Below are 15,336 nucleotides of genomic sequence, written 5' to 3'. Positions count from 1 at the left end.
GAGGGGACAGGGAGGCAGTTTTCTGGGAATCAACCTCGGAGCATGGGCTCCGAGGTCAGTTCCCAAAAACCAAGCAATCCTATGGCCATCTAGCCACTGTCTAACAGCCATAGGATTGCGCCCTAACTAACTAGTTTGCTGCCCTGTCATGATGCCCCAAATCAGCTGCCTGAGGCAGCTGCTTCACTCTGTCTAATGGTAGAGCCAGCCCCATGGCTTTAACTCTGAACATGAAGAAATAACAGTTACTAGTTACTACTTAGATCAGTGGTGGCCAAACTTTCTGGCAAATGTGCCACAAGTCAAGTCCAGAGTATAAAAGAGCACTACGCTAGCCGACATTAAAGTATGCGTGCTTCCCCATATGTCCTTTTTAACTTCTCATCTCGTGAGGTGGACAATAAGCAGCAGCCAGCACCACATGGGAGCAGCAGGTGAGAGCGCAGGGCTGCCTCTATGCTAGACCCAGGCACAAGGACCCTCCTGCTCTTGTCCAGGTGTGCCACAAACCCTCACTGCTGTTGCCACTCCTGCACCCATCCTTCAGGTTAGCCATCTGAAGGTAGGACTTGAACATACATTTTGTGGAAATCAAGTTTATTTCTCTGGGAGGGAAATGTCATGAAGTCATCTCAAAATCTAGACCCCCAAGCAAAAGTAATCATATAGTTAAGCGTCACTGTTAGAATGAGTGCTGACAGAGAATGGCCCCTCCTCAAATTCACCACTGCATTAGCAGGGTGATATGGGAGCATTTTGGGGCGGGTGGGATTTTTAGAGCACAATCCTAAGCATATTTAGACAGAAAAAAGTCCAACAACTAGAATTCCATGGTTGTTGGACAACATGGCTGGCTGGGGAATGCTGGGAGTTGTAGGATTTTTTTCTGTCTAAGCGTGCATAGGGTTGCACCCTAAGATTTGTTTAAACCTAAAAATGATCTGACAATCCGAGTCAAAGGGTTTATGGGAGGCAAGGTTAATATTACTGGTTTGTGGGGGGTAGGCTTGCCTTGGCTGTGTCTGGCAGTCAACATTCTCCCCACCCCAAAGGCCCCCAAATGATACCATGTGATGCATTTTGGAGGGGAGATGATGGCCTCCATTCAGCAGGCACTGGAAGGAGCTCCTCCTCATCGCTGGTAACATTTTAAAAAGTGAGGAGGAAAAACACTGCTGCCCCACTGGCAAAGGTAACCCCACAAATCTTTAACACTCCCCTCAACAATCCCCAGTTTCAGGGACCCATCTTCACTGCCCAGTATGCTGAATGTTTTCCTCTGGATCTTTAGTTTAGCACTAGTACAAAGTACATGTAGAGAAACCCATTGTTTGTGCTAGTGGAATCCCTTTGGAACAAATAGGACTAGAGCTACTGAAATCCAAATACTAGGGCTGTGCACAGACCCCCTCTTCACTTTGGATGCCATTTCAGACCCTCTGAATCAGCCCTGCTTCATCTCAGACTGATTCAGACCCCCTCCACTTCAATCCGACGTGAGATTCGGATAACCGGATCACTCGGTTTGGGCGTTTTCCCATTGACTTGCATGGGAAAACACAAATGGACTTACTTCTTCAATTTTCATGATAAATTCATGAAACATGGGGGCTTCTCTGACAACATGGAGCAGATCCCACCTGCCATATTTCAGACAGTTTGGCCCAATATTTTTTGCGCTAGGTGCAGCTGAAATTTGATTTTTTCCACAAAAACTCTCAAAGCAAAGAGCTATATCTCTCAACCCTGTGCCGCCACCGCCTCCTGCATGCTCAGCTGTCAAGGACTGCTAGCCATCTCCTGCTCATGAGGAGGAGACAGCTAGTGAGTGGGGGGGCATGCGCCGCACCCCCCCTCCTCCTGCCTGGGTGATTCACAGCACTTTTGCGTATAAGTCTATGTGCACATAGACTTCCAATCACCATGTTTTTTAAAAACATGGCGATTATGATGGAAGGACTGGCAAGCGGAACAGGGGTCGGTGGAGGGGCATACAGAGAACCTGGACAGGGGTGGGTTCTCACATCCCCAAGTAACACCACCAGAACGATCTCTGCCTCTGAAATGCAGCTGTTTTTCTCCAGTTTTTCAGTCTTCCCCCCTCCTCCACCACTGTCACTGATTGGAGATTGTTGGGTTACGTGCAGCCTTGATTCAGCAACTAGAGTTTCCATTTGCCAAAGCTCCCTCCTCCTCATTCTCCTCCCCCCTCCCCCTCCCCTCTCCCTCCTCTTCAACCCTTCGCTGAACTTTCTCAAGTTGATACTTTTGGTGCCAGGCTGTCTTGCTCAGAAGGAATCACCGAGTCGGATGAGGCGCTTTGTATACAAGCTGCTTTGCTTCAGGGCGCCTCGTTGCTATTCTGCTCCACCTCTTACCACATGGAGGCACCTCCGAAGCAGCCTGCTTTGACTCGTTTGGGCTTTGGACTGAAGTGGTGCACAGCCCTACCAAATACTTCATCTTAAACTTGGCTGTGAATTGATTTTTTATTCATTGATACATGTAGATAAGCTAGTCATTGCACATCAGGATGTCGTTTAAATGGGGTGGGTCTACATAATGCCACGAAGAAGCAAAACAAGGCAGGAAAATAGATGTGCCACTTGGCTGATTTAAATGCCAGTTTAATTTATGCTTCATTGCCAGCTCACGATCAACAGGACTGTTAAAAGGGCAAGCTGGTTTCTTACATAAATATTAAAATTCAGAGGTTCCAGATGTAAGAGATGAAGAAACAGAGCAGTGTCAGGTAGCAATAGATCCAAGCTGCATTTCAACTTTTCCTGTGCCTGTAGTCTGATGCCAGAGATTAAGCAGTGATTGCTACAGCAGCCTGTAGCCACTGCAATGCATTTGAAAGCTACCAGTGGTGGCCAATAATGAGGCTCACTAGGCAGAACCACTGGCATGGCCATGACATAGTGATAGAGGGTCGGGGAGTCTCCCTGCCCTTACCCTTCAGAGCTGGGGGGCAGCAATCGAAGTGAGTCCATCACAGCCAACACTGTGCAAGAGCACATCTGATGACTTCACAGTTGCTGCTGCTGGTATTCGTGTAGGGATGTTGGAGAAACCCACAATGGATTCAAATGAGCTTGGATTTCTATGAATCCAACCCATGGATTCTGCAGCGGACTGGCTTTTCTGGAGTTGTGTGGAGTCCACAGTCTGTGGTCCACCAGTTTTTTTTTTTTACTTTCCAGAATTGTACACAGATGTAGTCATACAGAATTATGAAAAGAACCACCAACTGAAAATGCGCATTGCCCTACATAGTCTAAAGTATGAAACTGCAGGTTTTGAGGGGGATTTGCACAAATGCACATTTTCAGAAGTGCACATTTGTGCAAGTGTGCATTTTGCAATGTGAATGCAAGCTTGAGAAATTGAGAAAAATTGGATTCTGTCAATGAGCAGATGATGGAACAAAAGATGCCTGACAACATAGAATGGATTTAACGAAATCTGTGCATCCGTATGTCAGTGGCCTCTACCTGTACTGGGGACTGCTTGCACTGCTTGCACAGTGCTGTATGTTGCATCTTCATCTCCATCACTGCCTCCTGGCACAGTGTGGGAAGCCCCCCGACCTTGCCATGCTGTCGCCACCAGCAGTTTCACCTGGTGAACGGCAATCAGATGGTTATGGGAACAAGAGAGTCTCTCCCTAAAACATTACTGAGGATCAATTCGCCTGACCATTTTAAGGCAGTGATCTGTGAGTTAAATAAATATAGTACAAGTGTTTGTTTCCTCTTAGCCTATGACAAAATGGATTGTTTTTCACCAGTCCAGAATAGTTGTGGTCTTCTGAACTGGAGATAAGGGTATCAGTCACGATGCTGGGCTGAACCACAATGTCCCATGTTCAAGACCTGTGCCAGCTAGTCTGTGGGCCAAGTGCCCTGCCAACCTTCAGCTGGAGGAGTTACTTAATAGAAGGGAATGGGTTCCAGAAGTCAGGACAGGTCTGAAGTATGGGTTCTGGAAAAGCGGTTTTAGACTCAGGTTCCCAATGACAGGTCTCAGGAAAAGCAGTTTCTGACCTGGCAAAGCTCATAGCTTAAGCAGGCACTTAAGCGGGGATGCTCTGACTTGGATTCCTGCATTGAGCAGGGGGTTGGACTCGATGGTCTTGTAGGCCCCTTCCAACCCTACTCTTCTATGATTCTATGATTATACCCCCTTTCCCCCACAAGAAGGGGGGACTTGCCAGAGCAACCCCCGCCCAACTCAAGCAAAATTGCGGGGAAATAAAAGGGTGGCACTTTTGGCTTGAGCCTATAGACTGGTGCTCTCGGATGGCCTTGAATGTGCCCTCTGCCCTTTCCACTTGGGACCCCTCTGAGACTGCAATGCTGAGGTGGTAGGTGACCCTACTGAGAGGTCTGAGTTGGCTGTTCTGGATTCAGAGCCCTTTACTCACCTTCCTCTGCATAGAGATCAGAGTTCCACAGACTCGAAGTCCAGGAGATTTAGCAGTTGTGGGGCCTCCAGGGCAGTGGTGTAGTTTGGTAATTTTAGACTCTGGACTCTGGACTTAATGGTCTTTTGGGGAGCAGCACTTTAGATGTTAATGGCAGTAGAGGCTGGTGGCTCCAGTGTCAGTGGGGCTGTAAATCCGCTCTGGGGTTCAGTCAGAACTCTAAAGGAGTTGTCCAAGGTGCTAAACCCATGTTGGGGATAGGGCTCAGCACCTTGGATAGCCCCTTTAGAGTTCTGACTGGTTCTGACTGAAACCCAGAGCAGATTTACAGCCCCGCCGACATTGGAGCCACCAACCTCCACTGGGCAACAGGTATTACTTTACTTACTTCAAAACCCGGTAAGCCAGCCCTGCTAGATTGGGGGAGCCTCCTGCTCTTTCTCCTGAGTGGGGCTGTTGACATCTGCCCCGAAGTCCTGCCCACGTGGCACCGATGCTCCTGGACAGACAGCCTTGCATAGAATCAAGGTCTGAGGTGCTCCTCATATGGTGTGCCTGTGTCACAACAAGACCCACGATACCTGACAGTCACTTATGGACACCTTAATATATATAAGACGCTGCAGTCATAGCACATGTTTGCAGCATGCTAAAAGCACTTGTGAGACAAGAAGTTGAAATCTTTGCCCCACCCCTAGAATGGCCACGTGTGCATTGCCAAAACAGGGGAAACGCATCACGAAACACACACACAATTTGCATAAAATGTGCATATGGTGATTTATAAGTATAGCTGCAAATTTAGACATATTTAGTGTAGTTTAAACAGAGATGCAGTATGTCTCATCATAGAGTGGACGACTGCGACCCGACCAGGTGACCTGTGTCTTGCTCAGTCTGCTGTCCAGGTGCTGTTGATGGGCAGCTTCAAGGTCCTGCTCTCCCTTCTGATGTTTTTTTAGCTTTAAACTTTTATCTTTGGACTGGGCAGTCTTTCAAGTAGAGGACTGACTTGTGTAAAATAGGACATGGCCACCTTTCCTCCTCCTATGAAACCATGATGAAATTCATATTTATTCAGAACTATACATAATTCCAATTATGTTGGCGCCCATAAAGCTTTTGTCACATACCCCTCTAAGAGTGGTAAGACTCTGTGAAGAAGGCTGTGTGAACATAGCCATAGGGTGTATTGGGGTTGTTGTTTTTGGTAGCTTTATCCTAAAACCTTCTGATGATCTCACTGCAAAGAGAGAATGACATGATATAAAGTAGTGAAAATCCTGCATGTCACTGACTTTACAAGATGGCATTCAATGACGATATTTGCACGACCTGATGCTGATTGCATTAATCCATTGCTTTGATTAAATCCCCTCATTGCATTTTACTGTCTATAAGATATGTTAATGTGCATCTTTTCAGTGTTCATTACCACATTTCTGCTTAAAACAAAAAAAGGCTAAGTATTGAAGTAGATTCAAGCAAAGACTGCTGTCTTCGTGGTTTGCTTTAATTGTAATACCTGCAGACAGCATCAAAGGAGTAGTGTTTGGTTCAGTGCTATTCAGATGTCTAATATCGACTTCCTTAACGCTGCCACCTCTTTAATGAGTAGCTTTTAAACGTGTTTATAAAATGCTTCTGAGGGCAGACATCAAGTACCACTCACCTGCTTTTGCTTTATAAAGTAAACGTTAATGATGTGATGAACAGTATTGTATTCTTGTGGCAATATAAAATCATGAATTTCATGGGGCTTCCAGAAGTTATGTGTCCTCACAAAATGCTGCAGTCAAGTTGGACATAAAATGTGAAGATTCGGTTTTGCAGTGGTCTGGAGATAATACACACACACACACACACACACACACACACACACGATTGCAAGTCTGTAGAAAAATGCCCATGGCTCAGAGGACCAAAATGGCTAATATTTTAAAATAAACTCAGCCATTTTCTGAATATTAGCAGGAAGAGGTATCCTCAGATATCTCAGAATGAACTTTGACTCAGCGATTGTTTCATGAGCTTCAAGTCCACCTAAAGATAGGACTGTGAATCCAGCCTGTGGTGCTGGATCTAATAGACAAAGAAAGGAGACAGACAAACCTACAGGAGGTGTACTCTGTGCATCATTCTTCTTCTGAGGAGTACAGTAGTTCTTCAGCCACCTTAGAATGGTTGGCTGCAAAAGGCTGAGGGCCTCTTGATAGACAAAAAGTCTCAGATAAGAATCTGATACTAACAGTTCTGAGTGTTATAGGAAGAGGCTGTGAGTTCACATCAATGTTTTGTAATCATTTTCAGTGTTTGTGACAACCTGGATGTACTGAAATGTGTGGAAAACTAAAGGTTGCTCAATGTGTGTTGATTTTATTTCGGTGTTTTAGATGTATAAATCCCAACCTCTTAATATGACATTCTGTTTCTGGCAAGGAAAATGTTCTTTCTAGAATTTCCCTTTTCTGCTGTCATTTTTATTTGAAATGGGCTTTGTAAGTAAGCATACAGTGTGGATTTTTTAACCAAAAATCTCCCTGTCGTGACATCCCCTGCAATGAAGTTTCAGAAATTTGGGCTTGATGAACACTTTATCACATTTTCCATAAATGTAATTATTTTAAAAAATGTTTGCCTAGTTACATTTGCATCCTTGCCTTGTTTCCATCCACTCCAATAGCAAGGCACGAGGCCAAAGTGTTTTCAAAAATTTGTGTTGCTATTTTTAAGGACTTCTTTTCCAAGGCAAGAAGCCAAAACAAATTAGATCAACAGCTCTTAAAATAACATGACAAAATGGCATCCTAACACAGTGCCAAGAGAGAGCATTTCCAAAGGCATCAAAATGATTAATATGTACTTTATACTTATTGAAAAAGCTTGTGTTTACATCCAATCTGATCGTAATATATATCATTACATATGTGTATGTTTTCCTGCTGTTAGGGAGTTTAGTTTATCTTCTTTAAATTAAACTCATTCTTTAGCAGGTGTGACAACAATACCTGTTGTCAGGCAGCAGGTATTCCAGGAGAATTAAGCAATTCTGCCATTTAACTATTTTGGCAATGCCCCCATAAAATGTCCTTGCAACATGGTTAATGCTGCATAAGTATACTATTATAGATAAATTAAGTGGTTTGCTTACAGCCGAATATACTGGCATATACTAACAACAAGAGTGTTGTCTAAGCACCCTTGGAAGCTAAGTCTTCCATCACATACTAACTATGGCAGGATACTTCGACCAGTTTTAAAACTGAAACTACCCCATAATATAACAGTAAGCCGCTATCCTCAAGCCATTTATGACAGGTGGTCCCTTTGATTTCAGGAGGATTATAGTCTTGTTCAGATGTTGCCCTTCACATGTTGCCCATAGTGTGAGTGGGAGGATGGGGACACACTTGCCATCCTGCCCCCTCTGTTACATTCCTGTCTCCCACGCATTGGGGTTGGACGTCTGCAGCGGGCAGCCAGATCCACGGAGGCTCCAAGCATGTTTTAGAGCTCTGATCATGCAGGGTTCTAAATCACCTGATGCACCTGTATGAGGAGAGCTGGCACCCTGCTGAAGGTGTTCAGCTCCAATGTAGGGGGAGTGGCTGGGCCAGGCCACCAGGAATGTGATGTAGGGGGTGGGGGCAGTGAGCTCATCCTCAGTCTCTCCTTTCATGTGATGGGGAATGCCTGAATGGTGCTTATTCCAAAATAGGGTCTTAGAGAATAGGGCAATGAGGTGCTATGTAGGTCAATGCCCTTGTACCTGGAAGGGGGACTCCTGCCTGGTGTAGGTTCCCCTCTCCCTGCAGCACTATAACATAGCACTGTGACACTGCAGAAAATCCCTCTTCCAGTCATCTGCAGCATGTTCCATTAGCTCTGTCCTTTCAGCAAGGGGGCGTGCCTCACTGGTAGAGCATGCTTTGCATGCAGGAGGTCACAAGTTCAATCCCTAGCTGCTCCAGTTTGCAGGTTCAATCCCTGGCTTCTCCAGGTAGGGCTAGGAAAGAATCCTGCCTGAAACCTTGAACAGCTGCTGCCAGTCAGCATTGACAATACTGGGCTAGATGGACCAATGGCGTGACTCAGTATAATTCATCAAGATCCCTTCACGATATATTTAGGAAAAGAGTGAAGAGCTTCCTTTGTAAGACAGCTTTTCATTCCTAAACTGCACAATTGTTTTCTTTTGTTTTTAAATACTTTTAAATGGCCTTAAATGGAGTTTTAGGTTGCAATCCTATACCCAGTTTCAGTGGGGTGTAAGTGCCATTGAAATCAATGGGACTTACTTTTGAGGAGACATGCATAGGGTTGTGCTATTAGTTTTTATGCCATGGCTTTTCACTGGTTTCAACTGATTGTTATTTTAGTTGGGGGCTTTTATGATTGTGTGTTTATTATTGGACTTCAGGAGCCATGTTTTGGCTGGGAAGACAAAACAGATATAAACAATTAAGAACTCAAGAGTGCATCTAGTCAGGCTGTTTGAGAACTGTTGCCATGCCAACTGCCAAATATAAATGTCAGACAACAAAAAATGAGAAATCCAGAGCATAATCCACACAGTTGACTGGGCTGGGGAAGTTCTATCGAAATCAATAACCTTGGGGACAAGCTACATGTTACATACAAACGTATTTGATGGCGCTCCCAATGGACCACCCAGAGAGCTTTGGCTATTGGGTAGCAGAAACAGGGGAAAAAATGAATAGTTTTTGTTTTTGTTTCTCTGAGATGGTTTTCATTTTTAAAAAAAAATGGTCAGGAGTTCAGGACATGCATTTGAGTGTAATATGTAGCTTGCCCCTGAAGCACTATGCCATGACCAAAAGTTTCACCAGTTGCAAAAGGGCTAACAAGTACTTAACATTCTCTGGGTCCTTGTATGTACGATATTCTGTTTTAGATGTGCTTTCAAATTTAAAAAAGAATTAAAGTTATTAAAGAATTAAAGTTATTACTCATGACCTAATCATGAGTAATAACAACATTGTCTGTTTTTTTTTAAAAAAATTGCGCTACCTTTAAGAACGTCCACACCTCAGAGAATGCACATTTTGCTTTGCTCTTCATTGTTACTTCAGTTAACCTTCAAAGCAAATTTGACTCCGAGCAAATGCACTGCCCCGCCTTGAACGTGAACAAAGGAGGCTGCCTGGTGTTGAGTCATGTCACTGCTCCATTGAGCCCAGTACCAGTGGAGGCTGCTGGTCCAATTTCGGTGGGGCTGTGCATCCATTCTGGGTTTCAGGGGGAACCAGCCAGAACTCTAAAGGAGCTATCCCAGGTGCTTAACCCATTCAGGCTGAAAGTTCAGCACCCTGGATAGCTTCTTTAGAGTTCTGGCTGGTTCTGGTTGAAACTCAGAATGGATTCGCAGCCCCACCAAATTGGAGCCACCACCCTCCACTGCTCAGTATTGGCCCATCTGACCAGGCGCAGCTCTCCAAGTTCTCAGTCAGGGACCTTTTTAAATACTGCTTCCTGAGATCATCAAGCAGCTCTCAGTCCCTGTCATTGAGCTGTTTGAAACATTCAGTCTGTTCATCTCCTTATTTCTGAACCAAGCCAGTGGAGTCTGCGCAACTCATAAGCTTGGACTGGTTTATTGAGCAGCGTCTGCATATTTAGCAACCAGCTCACTGTTCATTGCAACATAGAATACCCTCCTCCAATCAGGTGGGGTGACAAACTCTACATTGCAGAGTTTACACACAAGTAGACTTGCAGTATAGTCCTCCCATGACATTGTTGGGTGCTGGCACCTGCACAGTGTCCCCAAATTGCAGGCTCATACTGTTTACTGTTTTATTTCTGGAAACAAAAACACACCTGGGGCATTAAATATACCAAGAATATATTGAAGACATTGAGGTGTTTTTATGCCCTGAGCACAAGCAACATACTGGGGTGTAAAAAGGTTCCCAGGCCTTTCCCAAAGGAAACTGGCCTAGGCAAGCAGGCAGAAGCAATCTGAGTGGCAGTCTGAGTGGCACAAGCCATGGGAACATTTACCTCACCAGAGACCGATTTCTTATGGGGTTATAAAAACACCCCAATGACCAAAAAAAGTTAGTATTTGATACTAATTAAGTTTTTGCCTAAAGTTTTACTTTGATAGTTTATAACACTTTTCTAATATTTCTAATATTTTGAATTTAAAACACACTTCTTATGACACTACCGAGACATTTTTGGTTGTGGGGCATTTTACCACCCCAGAATACAATGGAAAATGGCTTGCGGTAATAAAATGACCCCAAAACACATTTGTGAATATTTTTAGGGTTGTTGGATGAGGATTTTAACTTACATTTAACATTGGTAAATTGTCCCCGCCAACCAGCTCTAACAAATGCCACTTGTACATTTTTCAGATCAAAGGCCTATTGCTGCCATTTGTATTTACATTCTACCCACTATGAGCAAAATTTTTCAGAAATGTAGGCTAGTTTAAAGCAGGAGCAATAATTTTGTTCATTAACAAATTTCTTCCTTCCACTACTCATATGCTGAGATGACTACAATGTAAAATTGAGGAAGGGGTGTGTGTTTATTTTGTTGTTTGGTAGGGTTTGGCTAACTGGCCAAGTTTTTAGGCCTTATTTACCTCAGTGCAAATTAGGTTATAGTTTGTATGTCTGTACAGTCTCATAAATTAATAGTAGAATTATATACATGTCTACTCAGAAGTAAGTCCCACTGAGGAAGAGACTTCCTCCCAGGTAAGTGTATAGGATTACAACCTCAAATGCATATTCAGTTTTTGGGTATTAACTATTTGCCCCTCTTTTCCTCAGATAGGGAGCTATCTTATCTGGAATTCCACCGAATGTAACAACAGTCAAATTTATATTATTAATATTACCACCTTTGTGACAAGTGTGGAAAATGTGTGTGATCATCCCTCATTACTGGCTATGATGGCTAGGGCTGATGGGAGTTGTAGGCCAAAACAGTGAACATCAAAATGTTAAGATGACATGTAGACAAATAGCTTTGGCTACATGACACCTTCACTGAGGACAAACAAATCCCTCTCATTGCCCTCTTTCTGAATTGGGCGTGTGGGGGGGGGGGAGGTAATGTGTCCTTATTGCCCAGGCAACTGCTGCTTGTCCCTATCTTATTATATCATTTATATGGCTTCATTGCCCATCAGTGTTGCACTGCAATATTCTTTTCTCAACCCATCTCCAGTCACACATAATTGCAGATATCTGGATGGGACGATGACTAGTAGATGAGGATGTGCATCCACTGAAAGTATGTGGGTATCCCCTATCCATATATGGCATTACATTCAATAGAATGTGCCTTTAATTGTGCATTCCCATCCAGGTAGGGATGCTGGAGAAATTTGAGATGGACTAAAATGAGCTCATTATTTCTAGGAATCCAACCTGCAAAATCTGCTGTGGACTGACCTCCTCAGGCTGCGCAGAGCCCGTGGACTTTCGGATATTTTTTTTAATTTTCCTGAAATGTATGCATATTTATTCATAGGAAAATATGCAAGTTTCTGCTGAGGAAAAGCTGGATGGAATGGGGGACAATACACTAAATTTTATGTAATAAGCTAAATTATGTAAATTGTTGCAAACCCTCTTACGGAATTATTTGCGTATTTTTCCGCATTACTGGGGAAAAAATTCAAATCTGTCTGTGAATAGACCACAGAACAAAAGGCACCTGGCAATCCATGAAACACAGATGGAGCAGATTTTATACAATCCATACTCTCCTAAATCCATGTTCTTGCCAATGAGTCTGCTTTTTGTGACTGGATCAGGATGAGGGAAAGCTGGCCTTGTTGCCTTGGTAATATGGACTTGCTCCCCTGACATCCCCTACCCTTATGAACATTTCCAAAGCTTTTTGCCGAAAAGGAGAGGAACATTCTGGAGAGGGAGGGGGCAGGGGATGTTCATGAAATGAGATTCCCTATTTCAGCACGGCACTACTAATTTCCCAGCACACGCAAGCGCACACACACACACACACACGCACACACACTGCTCTATAACGTATAATATGAGAGTACTGGCCAATAAAATGCTTTCTAAACTTCTTTGTATGAATTGGAGCTGGGGAAAGCTGCAATTTGTCTTTCACCTCTGTGGGAAGGTTCCAGTGACCCAACTTACACTCTAGAAGGCAAGCCATAATGCAAGGGAACCTAGCCCAATAGAAGTTTAAGGAATCAGTGGCCCCCATAGTAATATATATATAATATAAGCAGAATAGATGAACTGCCATCAAGAAGGAAATTCTTTCTTGTCACTGAAAAAGCGATATTACAAACCAAGGAATCAATTGGGCTGTGCCAGATGAGCAAAAACTAGGTATGGCTACCACAGCTGTACAGTTTTAGGCAAATGAAGCTTAGTACACTAAACGAGAGAAGTTAGCTAGAACAGTAATGCTTCTGGTCAAAATTTAGATCTCTATAATGGTTAATGTTGTGGTTGCACTAAATATAAAATGAGCCTATCATTTTGATTTGGAAACTGTAGCTCTTGCCTCTTGGTGCTGTGTTGTTCTGAAAGGAAGAGCCAATTCTGGTGATTATTCCATGGACTTGACTACCTCAGTTTCATCAGAGAAGCCTTTGGGGATGTAACTGAAACCGCATGAAGAAACAGCAACAACACTTCAACTTTGGCTTGAACCTAAAGAATGACACATCTAGTTCCATGTTCCTAAGGAAGGCTGGCCCTTGTATTTGTTGAACAGCAGCCTCTCATGCCACATGGCAAGCAAACCTCTTTCCTATGCAGCTCGTGATATGGCATGGGGGTCTTCCGTTCAAAGGGGGAAAGTCAAAAATTACACTGGGCATGCTCTAGTCCTTGGGGGCACCTGAAGTCACTTTTTGGAAACTTGGTCTATGGTCATCACGGCACATATGGGCATGACTCCCACCTAACATGTCTGGAGATGATGGAGCCTGGGAAGTGTAATTTCCTCTGAGTGTCATGGTGCTGTAGGCCCGAATCCTGCTTCAGCCCCACCAATACCCTGCCCAGCCCCCAGCTCCGTACCTAGGCTCTTGTTCCATGGGAGGTGCCACCAGGGGAGCCACTGCCGGCGGAACTGCCACTACCAGTGCTGCCAGGGGAGCTGCTGCCACCGCCACTGCTGCTGCCACTGCCAGGAGACCCACTGCTGGCATTGCTGGGAGGGCTGACGCTGGAGGAACCACTGTTGATGCTGCCAGGTACTAGGGCCTCTGGGCATATGCTGGCAGCTGTCTTCTTGTTCTGGAGGGGTGGGGCCATTTTTAAAATGGGGACTCCCTGTATGGCTCTGCCCCACCCCCTCCAGAACAACAAGATGACTGCCGGTGCACATTCAGAGGACCCAGTACGGAGCAGGGAGCTGGGTGGCGGCAGTGGTGGCAGCGTGGCGGCTGGGCTTCCAGATTGCTCCGAAGTGCACCGAAGTGCTTTGGAGTGACCTGCTTCACTTTGGGCCACTTCGTGCCCCCTCTGCTTCACTTTGGAGGTGGCCCAAAGTGGCCTTAAGTGCCCGACTTTGACTCAGAGCTCAGGCTTCTGGCCAAAGCGGTGCACAGCTCTAGTAGACAACATGTCGGGAGAGGTTGCTGGCCTATTCCCGGCTCCAAAAGTGGTGGTTGGAGGGTGAGTCTACCAACCCACCAGGCAAGGAGGGACCAAGAAAGATTCCTTCATATGATGGTAACAGCCTGTTTTAAATGCAGTTTTGTGCTAGTTCTTGTCCTTCCTCCACTCTTCCCCATTTGATCTATGCTGCAGGCACAACTAGTCTTTGTTTTGACATGAAATTGATACAGTTTTTAACTGCATGTCACCTGGGGCCCTTATTTGGGCTAAAAGGTGACTCATACATTAATAAATAAAAATTACAAATAATTAATACAACAGTTTTCATTCCATCCCCCACCTCCATTAAACACACAAATACACACACAAACATGACAGCTGTTTCAGGACAAATGGCTCTCCAGAGGAAATTGAGGTAAAATCTCCATGCCAGGACTTACTACCTCAGAAAAAAAATAACTGAATTAGCCCCATATTGTCCATGGTCAAAGCTAAACATAATGTTCCATCCACTAATTGTATCATAGATATGAATGTCATAGTCTGAAAGCACCATGACATCTAATGTGGGCAAGAGATGTAATAACCTGTGTGCCTGACATTTCTGTAGGACTACAGAGTGAACATTTTTTTGAGGCAACAGTGGAACGACTCCCGTCTCGCCTACAGTGAATACCCCGATGACTCCTTGGATTTGGATCCATCTATGTTGGACTCTATATGGAAACCTGATTTATTCTTTGCCAATGAGAAGGGAGCAAATTTCCATGATGTCACCACAGACAACAAGCTTCTGAGGATTTCCAAAAATGGGAAAGTGTTATATAGTATCAGGTAAACCTCTCTCTCTCTCTCTCTCTCTCTCTCTGTCCCTCTGTGTGTGTGTGTGTGTGTGTGTGTGTGTGTGTTAGGCATATGCTTGATTTTTTTAAAAAATGTCTTTTAGATAATAGAACATAGCTTACATATTCTATTTTTGTCATTTCTCTTGTGTACTTAAATGAGGCTTAAACATAGCAGGGGGGAGTGTAGAGATCTCTCTGCTTCACCTTGCCGAACTTGTTCTCTTCTCAAATTAGAAAATCAAGTAGTACAACCGAACCAAGTCATCTTGATGAAAACAGAAAAGATTCCAGAAACCCCATACTGATGCAACAGTAATTCCCATCAATACCAATTGGAACCACTCTTTTAATAAAAGCACATGCACACACACACACAAAAGTAGTAACTCAGAAGCACCTAGATAGATCTACTCTGTGAAAATTTTCCTGCTTGTGCAACCTAGTTATTTATGTGTTCTGCACTGGG

At 44.2% G+C, this 15,336-nt stretch overlaps 1 protein-coding gene across 3 annotated transcripts in view; it reads left to right on the top strand.

Annotated features, from left to right (window-relative positions):
* GLRA2 (glycine receptor alpha 2) overlaps positions 1-15,336 on the top strand; it is a 200,944-nt gene that overhangs the window by 42,464 nt on the left and 143,144 nt on the right. For all 3 annotated transcript variants that reach the window (XM_084844159.1, XM_084844158.1, XM_084844157.1), the window contains exon 4: positions 14,636-14,859. In XM_084844159.1, coding sequence (XP_084700285.1) covers positions 14,636-14,859 — 224 coding nt within the window. The remainder of the gene's footprint in view (positions 1-14,635; positions 14,860-15,336) is intronic.

Source organism: Heloderma suspectum, chromosome 3, assembly GCF_057233095.1.
Source record: "Heloderma suspectum isolate Gila_16-S chromosome 3, 16-S_ref, whole genome shotgun sequence".
NCBI lineage: Eukaryota > Metazoa > Chordata > Lepidosauria > Squamata > Helodermatidae > Heloderma > Heloderma suspectum.
The sequence above is the reverse complement of the archived record's forward strand: the minus strand, read 5'-3'. Positions and strand labels throughout refer to the sequence as shown.